General features: G+C 33.3%; 1 protein-coding gene across 2 annotated transcripts in view; it reads left to right on the top strand.

The window, feature by feature from the left end:
* LOC145690299 (muscle-specific protein 300 kDa-like) overlaps positions 1 to 14,949 on the top strand; it is a 633,032-nt gene that overhangs the window by 314,689 nt on the left and 303,394 nt on the right. Inside the window, exons 55-58 of one of the 2 annotated variants that reach the window (XM_081765072.1) lie at positions 23 to 196; positions 8,537 to 8,833; positions 11,435 to 11,926; positions 14,180 to 14,506. In XM_081765072.1, the coding sequence (XP_081621198.1) occupies positions 23 to 196; positions 8,537 to 8,833; positions 11,435 to 11,926; positions 14,180 to 14,506 (1,290 nt within the window). Of the gene's footprint in view, positions 1 to 22; positions 197 to 4,275; positions 6,076 to 8,536; positions 8,834 to 11,434; positions 11,927 to 14,179; positions 14,507 to 14,949 lie in introns of those variants that run through there. The other variant, XM_081765073.1, reaches the window with a different exon arrangement.

Below are 14,949 nucleotides of genomic sequence, written 5' to 3'. Positions count from 1 at the left end.
TATAACGTAATTGTTTGTTTAGGGTCTCCACAATAAGCTTCAAGGTGAGAAATCTAGGCTTGCTGTGGCTGTTCAGGCGTGTGAGGCTGCAGCTGCTTGCATTTCAAGACCAAGCAGCCCTCAAGATACTATGCCACCGCCTATTCCAGATCGAGAGCTAGCTGTCCGTGGCCGCCTTGAAGATCTTATTGACCAGGCAAGTTATATGAATTTTATTTATTTATTTATTTATTTACTTATTTTAAGCATATATTTTGAGAGATGTTGGAATATGAAATGGACAGTTTTACAGTGACTACTGCATGATGTATATAGTGAGAATTGTAGTTGAACGTTTTGCCTGCATTTTTGTTTATGGTGAATTAAGGGTTGAATAATTGTTTGCACATTGATGTAAAAATGAAGTCCACGAGTGTATATGAAAGCATAGTATCTTTAGTTTTGCCATTTCAAAATTGTCAGGCTAGGTATCATTAAAATGATACTGTTACGAAATCCTATCTTTTTAATACATGATTTAAAATTACTGATTTTATTAGATATTTAAGTGAGGTTTGATAGTGTAAAAAAAACTTTCCAAGTTATATGCGTATCCGTGAAAGCATATTAAAATAACTCTGGAGCAGTTTGGAAGATTCTATTATTTGTATCTTCCATCTATCTATCTATATACATATAAATAACTGTATTATTTGTGTTTATGTGAGTCGAATGGTTAGTAGCGTGGAATCCCGCGTTCGATTTCCTTTTGGTGTATAGAACTTTTGCTGTTTATCCAGTAGTTTGAGGCTTGGAGAGCTTGAATTAAAAGGTAGCGAACTTAAGTGTAAAAAGCCAAAAACTGACAGTGGGAGCCGATGTACTGACCTCACATTACTCAACTAAGAAGCCATCTGGCCGACCTACCCCTTCATGCCCAGTAAGTTTAAACATAGTATCTAGAAGAAATGACCAATGATGTAAGTATTAAAAAAATATTTTTATGCTGACGCGAAAATAAATTCCCGGAATTCTGCTTGCCGCTTGGACATTTAATATCAAGCTACTAGCGATGTACTGTTTTCTACTTTATTCCTGGATTTCCAGTTAAGCAGATAGCTTCTTCCGTTTTGTAGAAGCAGTCTCCATCAGTCAGTGGATATATTGAGTTAGATATTTTCTATTACAAGCGTACAGTATGTACAGTTGCTAACTAAGGTGCATACTTCTCTCGACACTTTCTTTTGTCAGTAAGTTTGGGACAAACTGACTATTTGTAATAAAATTTTCGTTGACGCAGAGAGGCACGTTTATGTACGATACCAAATACAAAAATACTATACTCTAATTGCGTCTCACTTCGTCACATTGACTAAGAAGCGTATACGGGAAGGTATTACGTTTTGTATATTTATTTATAATTTTCAATATTCGTTGAAGAGATCTACTTTTGAGATGATTGCACAAATTACCAGCAAATGTGTATATGTATATGACAGTTTCTCGTGTTATTTTCTAAATAACTAGACTTACTACAATCTGCAATCTCCTGTAAGGATCGGAGGGATCTCCTTTTCACTCTATGGATAGTTAATTTATTGTTCTCTTTACATACGTTCTATTGCAGAAACAAAATTGTATGTTTTCTCTCTTGGGTTGGTTGGTTATCGTTTGGAGTTTAGCGCCCATTTCAGCACTGAGAAGTGCGAACCTACAGTTTAAGGTGGAATATGAACCACTATAATGTATTTGAATTTTAAGGCTCTCCCACCGGAAATGGAACCTGGGACCCCGTGCGCGAAAGGCGCGCGCGCAAGCCATTAGACACTTTCGGCTCATATAAGTATAGTATGAGTGTTAAGAGCTACTCTACTTAGTAATGGTTGGAACTTAGTCATTTATGTTAAAGAACACCGTTTCCACGAATTAGCTCACATCAGTTCGTTCATTGGGAACATATTTGCTTTTGAGTTACCTAAGGAGGTATAGACACTTCTTTTGCCGAATTGTGCGCCAGAATTTAAGATGAAGGAAATGTTGAGATTCGAATTTTCATAGTCACGAAGAAAGATAAAAAGAAAAGGAAGAAAAGAAAAGAAAAAAGAATATGTAGATCTGTATAGTGTTCTTAAGGAGGGTACTATACAGGGAGTTTCAAAACAAGACCGACAACGTTTGAGAGGTGATTCCTGACACCAATATAAGACGAAAAGTATATACCAACCTGGGTGCACAAATGCATCCTTTCGGAGTTATAGGCTGCCGAAAAAAAAAAAAAAAAAAACTTCAAAGGTCCATAGCTCCAATATTATGGGACCTACTGCAATCGGTTCAAGACTTTATTTAGGAACTAGTATGTGCCCTATCCAAATACCCATATTTCAGAATCCTGCGGTACTTCCGCAACAATTTTATAGTGGTGGTTGGTGAGTACTTCAAATTATATACCCGTAGCCAAACTTGCCTCTTTAAAAATTGTTGCGTGAGTACCTTAGGATTCTGAAGCATGTAATTTTAGATAGCCCACATGTTAGTTCCTAATTGAAGTCTTGATCCGATTACGGTAAGTCCCATAGTTTTGGAGCTATGGACCTTTAAAGTTCATTTTTTCATGTTTTCATGTTTATAACTCCGAAAGGAAGGACCCAGGTTGGTCTATACTTTTTGTCTTATCCTGGTGTCAGGAATCACCTCCCAAACGTTGTCGGAGTTGTTTTGAAACACCCTGTATATGTGTCCCGTAATCAAAACTTTTTGTGACATTTTAAATTTATTAATATATTTTTCATTATGGGTAATAAAATTCCCTAAGCACAAGTAAAGATTATAATTGGTTGACTGAACATTTTGTAAGAGACTAAATTAAGATTTAAGAAGAACTATCGAACTATACTTAATTTTTGCATTAATAGTTCAGGAAGCAGTAATAAGCTTGACACTATATTGAAATAGTCTTCTCAAAAGTGTAAGGTATCTCTATGTATAATTTTATCAATAGTGTTAGCCTTATTATCAGATCATGCCAAATTTCCAGAAAAGAGTAATTTTATGTAGTAGAAGACAGATTTTGCCACGTAAATAATCTAATTTAATTAGTGTTTATAGTTCCATTACATGTATATGAGTTAAATGATTAATTAATGAGGTTGGTTTGAGATTTTGTATAATTTTTTTATATACTAAAGCATGTGTTTCACATAAAAATTTTAATTTGTGAAATTAGTAGTACATAGTAGTTAAAATGCAGTACATAGTAGTTAAACTGGAATTGCTGCATGAGTGCATGCGTTTGTCGTAGTATGGAATTAAATATCGTATTAATTTTGTAGAGTAGAATTTTTTTGAGTTTACGATGCACGTATGGCACATTCCGACGTCTAAAACTTTTCATAGGAGATAAGGACAGGAGACTATAATTTCTTAAATTCAAGACTTCTTCAAGATCGAATGGCATGTTGCAAGTCGGCACTGGTTAATTCTAACTAACATGAAAATTACTAGCATCGTTATCACCACTAGAAATGGTTACAACTCTTTTTTATCAACTCATATATTTCTTACTTAAAGGAAGTAGTAACAACACTCGAGAATAGCAAATCGGCAGTTGGAAGTGATCAATATAACAAAATCACATGCAATTGCAGGAGCAACACTTCTTCAGTATATCCCTCATATATAGAAAGTATAATCCTTATACACAGAAAGTGTATTTGACAGAAAATTAATCAATATTATGCACAGTACTTGTACAATGCGAAAATACCAAGTGCGTCAGGACATCATCTCATAACATCATTACTGAAAAAAAAAAAAAAAAAAAAAAAAAAAAAATCAGGCTTCGATCTTGAGAAAATACATATATACATCGTATATTAAATACATTGAAGTTTAACAATGTTTTCTATAAGTGAGTTGACTGTGAAGAATGTTATTTCATATTGCTATAAAAGAACATACGTTACAGTAATATGACTCGTTATTCTAGTAACAGAACTGTTATCCTGTTGTAACTGTGCGTTACTGTTCTTTATTATAGCAACACAACTTAATTAGGGATGAGCAGAAACTGTTGATGCAGTCAGATACTGTATATTGCAAGATCACAAGAAACATTAGTATAGAGATCAGAATCAATGATTGGAAGCAAATATTTAGCTGGAAATTATTGTTTAAGTTAACCATTTCGCACATAAACAAAGCGCACAATACTTTATATCGTAACTAAATTTGGTTTTGAACACCAGAATACAGTTATCAATATTTTGCCCTGCTTGCATGACAAAATTGATTTAATGAGAAAAAGCGGAAAGGCTTTTTCTCATTGAATATAATCACCGCTCACAATATTGTGATAAAATTGATTTAGTTCACAATTACAAGCTTTTAAAATCTTTTGTATAATTCACAGAATATAAATTTGTACATGGGATTGTAGGTCTTCGAATGCATTCTAAAAAGTGAAAAATTTATGTACAGAAGTTAGAAGCAATATATAGCGAAAGTATCGTAAGAGAAGCCATTAAGGTAAAAATGGTTGGAACTAGTTTCAACATAAAAGATGAATATGTATTAAGTACAGCTTGGGTTCATCTGATATAATTTTTCGTTGACCTTTTGTGTTCATATGTAACACATAGGTTATGAAGGACAGGGTCTACTATTAACGTGGGCTCCGAACCATTGTCAGTGCAGTTTGCGGGTGCATAGACCATCATGCAAGATCAACACACAGTATGGGCCCTTCTCCACCACACCATTTCGCCTCCAATAAACTTGATTACAGGACTATGCTATCAGCCCCTGCGCCTCTGGTAGAGATAGAGAGATATATATAAAGAACAAGAAAAATGCATATTTAATGTGGTTACAACGAACTTGAACAATCTTAAAAATCATTGACTGATGTCTCACATTTGATCAGCACTATAAATGTGAGTCATTACTTTACAATGGAAACCGTTGTTATTTTGTAAGTGAATAAATATTGTTGCAGTAATTCCCTAGATCATGTTGACTATAAAAAAGCAACAAAACGATCGTTGGTATAAAGGTAATTAATAAACACGATATGACAAAATCGAAAAATCCAATGCTTATATGAAAGCCTGATTCTCGTGAAAAAAAAAAAAAAAAAAAGACTTGTTAATACTCCAGGCATACTATCATATAAACGTTTACATATATATACTACAAATTGACGCATTGAAAGTTTAAAAGGGTGTTTGGTAGGCAGAGAGAACGCTGATTATTTTTTGGTAATGGTTCATTGGTTCCCACTTTTTTTTCAAGTGAGACAGTTGCTGCAGGAGGCAAATGTTAAAGATGGAACAGAAAGCAATATTATCAGTAAGATGAATATGATGTATTTTGTAATTGATGTTTCTTTAACACGAAAACAGGAAAGATTCAAAATCTTTTAGAAAACTTCTACCGAACATACTAGTATATGATACCAAGAGATCGGTGTAAAATGCTAGGAAAAGCAATGGTTATGAATGGGTGAAGACACAGTAAGTGAAAAGTAAAAAGAAATGACGGGAGGAAATCACCATATAAGATATAACGAAAACAAGAGGAGGAATTTTGAAAATATTGAAGAATTAAGATTTCCTATACAAAGAAACAAAAATAAATATTATTTACTGATCTTTCTCAAACTTCATCACGCTGTCTCAAAATAGTCTTAAAAATAGTCCGATGCACACTGTTAGGTATTTTTTATCATATGCTTATTTTAATTAGATCGAAAATTCTTAAACACAATATCGGTTATGCTTGAATATATTGTATGCGCAGACAATTTAAATTGTAAACTTCCCTTACGTTAACCTGGATTAAATACAAATACCGTGCATTCGACGTATTATACTTCGAATTTCTAAATTATGGCGAGTAAAGCATACTATAAATATTTATATTCTATGTTGGATTGATTTTTTTGTTGTTTTTACTTTGCATGATGCATGTTATTTAACCTGATGTATTGAATATTAGCAGAAGGAGCATGATAATGTTGCTGAGGTTAATGAGCCAACACCAATTCAAGTAATGGAGGACAATGTATATGTGAAGAAAGTTAATGTGCTCTGTGAGAAGGTAAATAACACAACATAATTGGTAGTGTAATTAATTTTGTAATCTTGTCGTGCTCTATCTGTCATATGTAATAAAGGTATTTTAAGATTTTTACTCCAAGTTGTATTCAACATTTTTAAACGCTCCTTGTATCAAGAGATAGATTATTTAACTCTTTAAATCTTTAATAACAATGTTAGCGGTTGAAAGATGAATCTTATTGATGATTCTCCTTGGTAAGCACATATAAATAGTTTTGAATGTGCATGCTTTCTGTATATTTATGTTGATTTCAGCGAGCTGTTATCATGACAGTTTTTAACTGTTTACCGATGTTCGAACCCTATATTTATAATCGACACTAAATGCTAGTTCGAATATAGCTAATAACTTTTTAGTTTCATAAGAAAACTCTTATATCACATTTCTTTTACATTAGACGAATGTACATCCAGTGTGTGCCCAGTATCTAGTGAGATGTCAGAGTAATTTGCTGAAACTTCAGTTAGGATGGTTTGCTGTGAGATTCGAACCTGGACCTCTTGATTGGGAAACGAGAATGCTAACCGTTCATTTGCAATTGCTAGATATTGAAAACAATAATTTAGTAGTGACAGATGTTCTTACTTCCAGTTCATTGAAACCAGCGTAAGAGAGTTTTTATGTACAAGTCAACTCGGCACACATTTGTGTATCTGTCTGCTCCACGATAACGTTTGTAAAATTTACCAAATTTTAATTAAATTTGTCTTGTACATCCGTTGAGGCTTTCCTGAAGGTTTGCATAGGTTGAAATTTGTCAAGAATAAAAGGGTAAAATGCTGTGGATTCAACTCCAACGTAGTAGTTTACTCATGCACGCTCATGTTAGTTTATTTTATGTTGATAAAATAATTGTACACGCTAACTTTCCTTAAAAAAAAAAAAAAAAAAAAAAAAAAAAAAAAAAAAAAAAAAAAAAGTATGCAATTTTGATAAAATACGACTTACTCTCTTGGAATCTTTCGAACTGAGCACGTTGTTTGAGGTTAAAATCAGTCAAGAATAAGGGACCGAATACACTCACATCTTTAAAAAATTGATTTAAGGTGAATTCCGTAAATTCTTTTCCGATTTTCGAAAAGCATAATGTGTTTAAGACAACAACCCCTATTGCCTCAGCTAAAATTCGTCAGTAGTAAAAGAATAAATTCCTCCCCAACTTAGAAAAAAAAATCTCGTCCCTCACTTTCCCGGTATAGAAAAACATGATTAAATATCTGAATGTGGAAAATAATTGAGCTTATCTCTTAAAATAATAATAATAATAATAAAAATCTTTTTTGAAATAATCTTAATAATAAGGAAGACAAACGTAATAAAATACAAAATAAAATATTCAGACAAAAATATTAAAATATAAGGTAGTAGAACAGAAACTGAAAACTTGATGTCTCACAAATATTCGACACATTCTTGCAAACCATCCAGGATACTCGGACCTCAGAGAAAATGTAGATCTAACTAATAATATTAGTGAGGTTTTGTTTTTAGTGACCGAAATCTCGCTGTTATTCATAAGATTGAAATAGGCATTTTAAAAAAGATTTTATCTAGTTTTATTATTACATTTTTAAATTTACGTTTCTTGTTAAATGTTTTCTGTTTTGTTATTTATTATTTTAGTTTTAACTCGACATCTGTTTTATTTTTGAATAAATTTCCCATATTTTATTCTATATCATCAGTCTGAGGGTGTATCAAAAGTCTGAGGACATAAGTCAACTCGCTATGGGTAAAGATACGAAAAAATAGAAAGAGAGGAAAGTTGTTGCAAATAGGTTGTTTTCAATCAGAAATGATGAAATTTCTTCAATCGCACAACCCGTTTGTACTCTATACTGGTAAAATATCTTATGTTAAAAAAAAAAAAAAAAAAAAAAAATCAACGATACCAGTTTAACACTGTTCTCTTGGAATCTCCATAACAACAATACAGCATTGTTGGGAAACGGATTCAAAATGTTCTAGGTTCCCTCACACAACAATATGCATGTTCCCTACGTTCCGTTCGAACAGCCTCTTGAACAGTAAATGTTACGTTTTTATTTAACATAGGACGTCTCAAAACGGCTGGTGCGATTGGCTGAATTCCACCATTTTAGATTGAAAACAACTTATTTCCAACAACTGTCCGTTTTCTCGTATCTTGATTCATAATCAAGTTGTCCTATGGCCGCGGACTTTTTGATACACTCTGTATATTCATCAAAATTAAATTCTATTTGCACGTTTTAGAAATCTTATTTTAATCTTTTGTTAACAGTATATGTCGGCCACCAACCTTCGTGACGGGGACAAATAGCCTTGTTGCTGATGTCCCTATTAAACTCCAATCAATCAACCAATTAATCAAACTGACACTATTACAAAACTATTACAAACTGCTGATTCATTGATTTCTTTCTTCTTCTTCTTCTGATATTCCATTTTGTTTCCGTAGGTACAAAATCGCTTATCTACTTTGACTACTGCTGTGAATGAGCTAGAGGAATCCTCTCGTCAAAGAGCTGCTCTTCAGAAATGGATTGGTGAGCAACGAGCAGTATTGACAGACTGGAAATCTCGCCCTTCGAAGTTACGTCCTGAGGCAGCAAGATTAGAACTAGGACAAATGCAAGAACTTCTTCAAGCTATTGGAGAACGTCGTAGCCGCCTTAATGAACTTCCATCACAACAGGGTGCAGAAGGCCAAACAAATGCAGATCTTGAGAAGCAGCTTGGCCAATTGGAGAATGAGGTAATTACTAGTTATACGTACATATTCTGTTAAGAAAATAATAATAAGAAAATAAAAGTATCCGCACACTTTAACGAAAGAAACTATATTGGGTGTTAGTGCTGAACCTGATTTACATTACAATTTTAATACATATCACAATAAAGCACGATACAAGCTTCCTCCACAGTTACTACAATCATCGGTGTTCAAAGGGGTTCTTAAGACATCTATTACAACGGCGAACAATTGCTGGCAACATGTGTCTGAAACTTATCACAAAGCCTCGTAATTATCAAGCGTGTAGAAGATTCTGTTTCAAACTCTCGCCACCACTGACGTTGAACTTAGCGACTTTTTCAGACTTGGAATACCACTTTAAATGAACTTTCATTCCTCAAATGTCAAGCGTGTTCCGGCCATTTTGTTTCACTATCATATGCCATATATCACATGTGATAGTCATAAGAGTATTCAGGGTGCAAAATCATCTCAGTCAAAGTAGAGGGGAGAGGGAAGGAGGAGACTAACAAACTAAACTCTGTAGCAGATGGAACATGGGGGTTCAATGTCACATTTACGAAAGATTTCCATTGAATTCTGTCCTTAGCCAACTGAATTCAGCTTCTACTTGTATTCCCATTTCTGCAAGATCGATCTTAATATTATCCTCTCGTTTGCGCCTAAGTCTTCCTAATGATGTTTTTCCAATTGGGTTGCCAGTTAATATTTTGAAAGCGGTCCTACTTTCTCCCATTCTGGCTACATGACCTGCCTACCTGAGCCTCTTAGACTTAATGCTCTCAACAGTGTTAGGTAAACCGTATAAATTATGCAGCTTTTCGTTATGAAGTGTTCGCCATTCACCATTCCCATTCCTCTTGAGTCCGAATATTCACCTCAGGATTCTATTCTTAAATAATTTCAGTCTGTGTTACCTCAAAGTTAGCGACCCTACTTCGCAGCCTTAGGCATAATTATCGTTCTATATAGTTTGAGCTTTCAATTCTCCGACAGAATTCGAAAAGACAAAAGGAAGGAGATACATAAGTAGAAAAGGAAAAAATCCACACTAGTTGATACAAAACATGACTGCCTTTTGCTTCTATTTTGTTTACAAAGTTGCTAGATCATAATTAATTCAAGTTCTCTTCTGTTTCTTTCCATACCATTATTCATCCGTTAATTCATATAAAATATATATTATATATGAGTTTGCAAACTTCTGAAAATAGTGTCAATTTATTAGCCACTCTTCTTTCAGTAACTTAATAGTGGGGGGAATATTATTCCAAAAGTATGAAGTGGGTAGAAATTCCCTCAATCCTCCAGAGTTTCTCACCCTGAGAGGTCCATTTATTGAGGAAGTATCATGCTGTATATTGTAGTGCTAATTCAATTCAACTTCGGAAACAATACGTAGATATTATCTATTCAATTATGTATAGATTTTTGTACTCTGTATCTATACAATATATTAAAAACGGTAAACTTAACGATTGTTGGACGATATGAAGAAATTCTACATTATTTGGTGATAAGTGATGAACTATTCAGAAATAATGAATAATAGTTAGTGCGTGAAATACAGATTTTTTTTCAAAGCCCATTATTATGGTCTAATAAACAGATATTTCTCAAGAAGTCATAATAAAGTGGAAAAAAAAAAAAAAAACGATGAATAAAGTATTGACGAGCTTATGCACATATGTATAACAAAATTGAGTTTTTCGTAGAGATAGTTCTATTAGTTAAAATACCGAAATGGTTATTCAAACTGTATTTCATTAGGTCATAGTTGAAACATTCATGAAACTATTCAAAAAGATTATAGAACGATGAAAATGAGCAGTAAAACTAACAATTGGAATTGAAAAATAAGTTTCCATAAATTTGTAACAAGGAGCTGTTTGTTTTCCACTGATCCCCTTATCTTTAGCTTTACTATAATTTATTTTTTATAAAAGAATGTCAAATAGTGATTCTGTTTGTTTGAAAGCAACAGCTTGTCAGGCTGAAAGTACGGTGGCTCTGTGGCATAGTGCTCACGTCTGGTGTGTGTGGGGGGGAGAGGGCTGTCCCTGGACTTATCCCAGACCATGTAAATTTATGATGGACAGCATCGTGTCTGTGGGTTTTCTCAAGCTTCTCCTATTCCTTCCCACATTCTCATTTCACAAAGTCATTCATAATCATTCACTTACATAAATTAACCGACTCCTTTAGCCTAAAGGGCATAACTGGCTTACATGAAAGACTTTTCATGTCGGCAGAGTATGTAAATCCACGTTGAACGTTATAAAACATTTTTCAGTAAAAAAAATTGACTATTGCATATACTTGTTTTCTAAATATAAACATTTAGTGTATTCCTACGATAATAATAACTGGAATCCAAAATAATGATTCAAATTGAAAACGTGTAGTTATATTGTGTGCATCTATTTAATGTAGAATAATAGTATGCCAAATTAATGGTTGAGTTTTAAAATTCCGAAAAATTTTATTGCTTCGTTACATAAGTTTTCACATCATTAAAAATTCATTAATATATGCCTTCATTTCAGCTCTTTAATATCACTTCATATTGTATCAATTTTTTTCTTTGTGTTTATTTTGCAGCTGACTCAAGTAATTGCCAGAAAACAAGCTGGACAGAATATCATCGAAGATTATCGTAACAGTATACAAGATATTCATAATTGGTTTGATCAGTTGGTAAAGAAAATGGAAGTGCTAGACAAAGGCAGTGGTCTCGATTGCGCCCAGAAACTGGGAATAATTTTTGAAATTGCCGCAGAGTTCGATGCGAACAAATCAAAATTGGATGACGTTAAACAGAAAGCAGCTGCTGTTATTGAGGAAGTGAGCAACTTGGATTCCCAGCAGATTGAAGAGCAATTGAAGTCCGTGGAAAGGCGTCATAGTGATATACAAAAGAGAATCCAACGCAAAGTTCAGATTTTGGAGATCACAAGGAAAGGATTTGATAGTGCTAAAAAGGAGATTGAACAAACTAGGGCCTGGGTGAAAGAAAAGCATGATGTTTTGATAAATCAATCACCGTTGGGATTTGAAAGTAAAGTAGCAGAAGAAAGGCAACAGTTTATTAAGGTATTGTTTTCGTGTATTAATAGAGCATCCTAGGTAGATATTTTGTTTTTTTATTTGTATTACTTTTCAACGTCAAGACTATATCACAAAAGAAACCTACAGTTTAACCAATGATCCGAGCGATCCGGACCCTGTGATAGTTCGGACCCACGTTAAATGGTATCCCTATATCATGAATTTTGATGCTGTAAAGATATATTATGCAGCAAACAAACTGAACTTTATATGTACCCTATCTTAGGTATCGTACCTGCGATCACATCAATAGAAAGCGCGCGCACTAGCCCTCATTTACTTGGGAAGCCCTAACCTTACTATGTAAATGGTGAAGTGTTATGTATTTAACCGTTAACCTGTGAAAATTGTTTCAAAATTTGTACAACTTCTGCCATTAAGTAAAATAAAATTAAATTTAAAAAAAGGGGGATAGCGATGATATTTAAACGCGATAATTTAAATCTATTGAATGTCTTGTGGAAAAGGCTAAGTAACAATTTTTTGAGATTTTAAATCAATTTTACCGAAAATTTAGAAGCTGAGTCAAAATATATCACCAAACAGAAATACAGCGGCTTTAGATTTTGTAGCGCGGGGAAAATATGTCCTTCAATAAAAAATACCGTAATTTTTCAAATAAAAGTTTCGCTTTTGAAAATTACAAACAGAAATACAGCGGCTTTAGATTTTGTAGCGCGGGGAAAACATGTCTCCAATAAAATATACCGTAATTTTTCAAATATTTTTTTTTCTTTTGAAAATTGAGTTAAAAGAGTGAAAATTCTGCAAGAAACAGTGTGTAATATAATTTTGCTGTTAGACTATTTTATATTACTGTATAATTGTAATTTATTAGTGTGCGAATGTTCCCTCCATCTGCGCATCGATCTACAGAAACATTTTGATATAGCCTGATAAGGTTATAACGCGGGGATAAAACATGTCCCTAGCAACCGTATTATAGCAGTCTTCTACTGTATCCCTCCCCCTTCCCTTAGGACGCGTATTTCAATCGAAACGGAATGGTGAGAATCCAGCTCTACCAAAAATTAAATATGTTTGCTCATTTCCGTTGTTGTCTAACCGCTTTTGTTTGATTTCCTCTTCTATGTCTGTCGTTGGACATGGTATGCCTGGTTTTTCTTCCTAAATTTGTTGATTTCCTCACTGATATTGTGCGCTTTGTGATGTAAATCTACGTTAAAAACAATGGAAAATATTTTGTGACGTAAACAACGAAAAACGATAATATTTAAAAGTAATAATTAATTACTTCAATGTTGTGGCATGAAATTTTGAAGTCCTTCTATCCACTTATTATGCGCACTTTAATGAATGTAACATGATAAAAGAATTCCAGTCGAAGTATGTTCTATGTTCAAAAATTCATGTCGATAAGTTTAGCCATTTTGCCATCTTTCGATCATAAAGAAAGTTATCTTTATTTGTTATTAATATACACGTAGTATAACTACATGGTTAATAGAAGTAATCCAGAAGCTCATGGCTAGTGTGCTTTCTTTCTGTGCACTTTTTCACACATTCAAATCTAGCTGGGAACCGAGCTTCTCGGACGCAACCTAAGTAACGATTTGGATATGACTTTAATATAAATCGTGCTGTTCTTCATGACTTTGCTGTTACACAAGTCGTAGATTACAATCCACGCCACTTTACAATAGTAATAAATTATATACTCGGCAACCCGTAAATCCCATTAATTCCACGCAGAAGAGTCTTAATTAAAACAACTGTTTTCATGAGGATATAATTGAAAAAAGTAATACTTAGTTATGTGATTCTGAAACCTGTAATATTACGAAAGGACAAGCTTGAAATTTATTGTGATTTTTTTTTTTTTTTCAAATGATACTTACGTAGGGTTGGATGCCAATTTTTTGTAAAGTCGCAAAAACTTTTTCAATTCATTATACAGAAGTCGTATTTTCAAGAATTTGCTTTCGTATCATATCGCATTTCTTACTATACAATGTATTTTCAGTCGTAATTATTCGAATACTAGAAGTAATGAAGAATACTTTCTGTTTTATTATTATTATTATTATTATTATTATTATTATTATTATTATTATTATTATTATTATTATTATTATTATTATTATTATTATTATTATTATTATTATTACTCGCTGAATTTGCAGCGTGTTGCAATTTGAGTTAAAGTAGCAAATATTTGGTAATATATTTACTCTAAAGAGATTTTGTCTCATCATTATATCTTCGTTCTGTTCGCAGGCTCTGCTCAAAGAAGTCGAAGGAAAGCAAGTTCTGCTGGAAACCCTAGAGAAGCGTGTAAGTAACATGCAAACTGAACTTGAGACCAACGAACAACAGCTGCTTGAGGGCGCTCTGAAAGCATTAGCAGTGGAACACAGTGCATTAGTAGCTCGGTTAAAGGATGAAATCATTAAGTTAGGAGGTGCTGTTGAAGTGAGGAAGAAATTTGAAGAAGAGTTGGAGAAGGTGAACAACTGGCTTAAAGTTAAAAGTGGCGAGGTGAAGCCTGGTGGATGGTTACCATTGAAAGCTGCCACGATTGAGAAAGAAGTTGCTCATTATAAGGTAATTCATATGTCATTATTATTAATAACAGAAAAATGCTAACTTATTCAAGCGTCAACTTATTAATTTTTGATTTTGTTTGCAGAGAGGAGTGAAAAAGAGAGGATAACATGTTCTTGTCACTTTCCGCTGTACTCTTTTGTTACCTGATTTAAGTTTAATATTCGTTCAGTGTGTTTTTGTTATTTACTTTTAAGATTTTTATTAATGTAAAATTTTTTGTTTATCTCATATTATCGGAAAATAGGCAAAATCAAGAGAACTAAAAATTTGTTTTGAATTAGACAAGAAAGTATTTAATGAAATCTCTTATTTATCTTGGATAATTACCAGAGTGTCCATTAAGCTTAGATCTTCAATGTGCCTTTATAAACATGAACGGGATTTAACACATAACAAGATTTTTACAATCCACGTTACCAGGCTATACTAGTGCTGATGTT

The sequence above is a fragment of the Thermobia domestica genome, chromosome 7 (genome assembly GCF_964235325.1).
Source record: "Thermobia domestica chromosome 7, izTheDome1.hap1.1, whole genome shotgun sequence".
In the NCBI taxonomy this organism is placed as follows: Eukaryota; Metazoa; Arthropoda; class Insecta; order Zygentoma; family Lepismatidae; genus Thermobia; species Thermobia domestica.
Note: the sequence above shows the minus strand (reverse complement) of the source record. Positions and strands in the feature narration are given on the sequence as shown.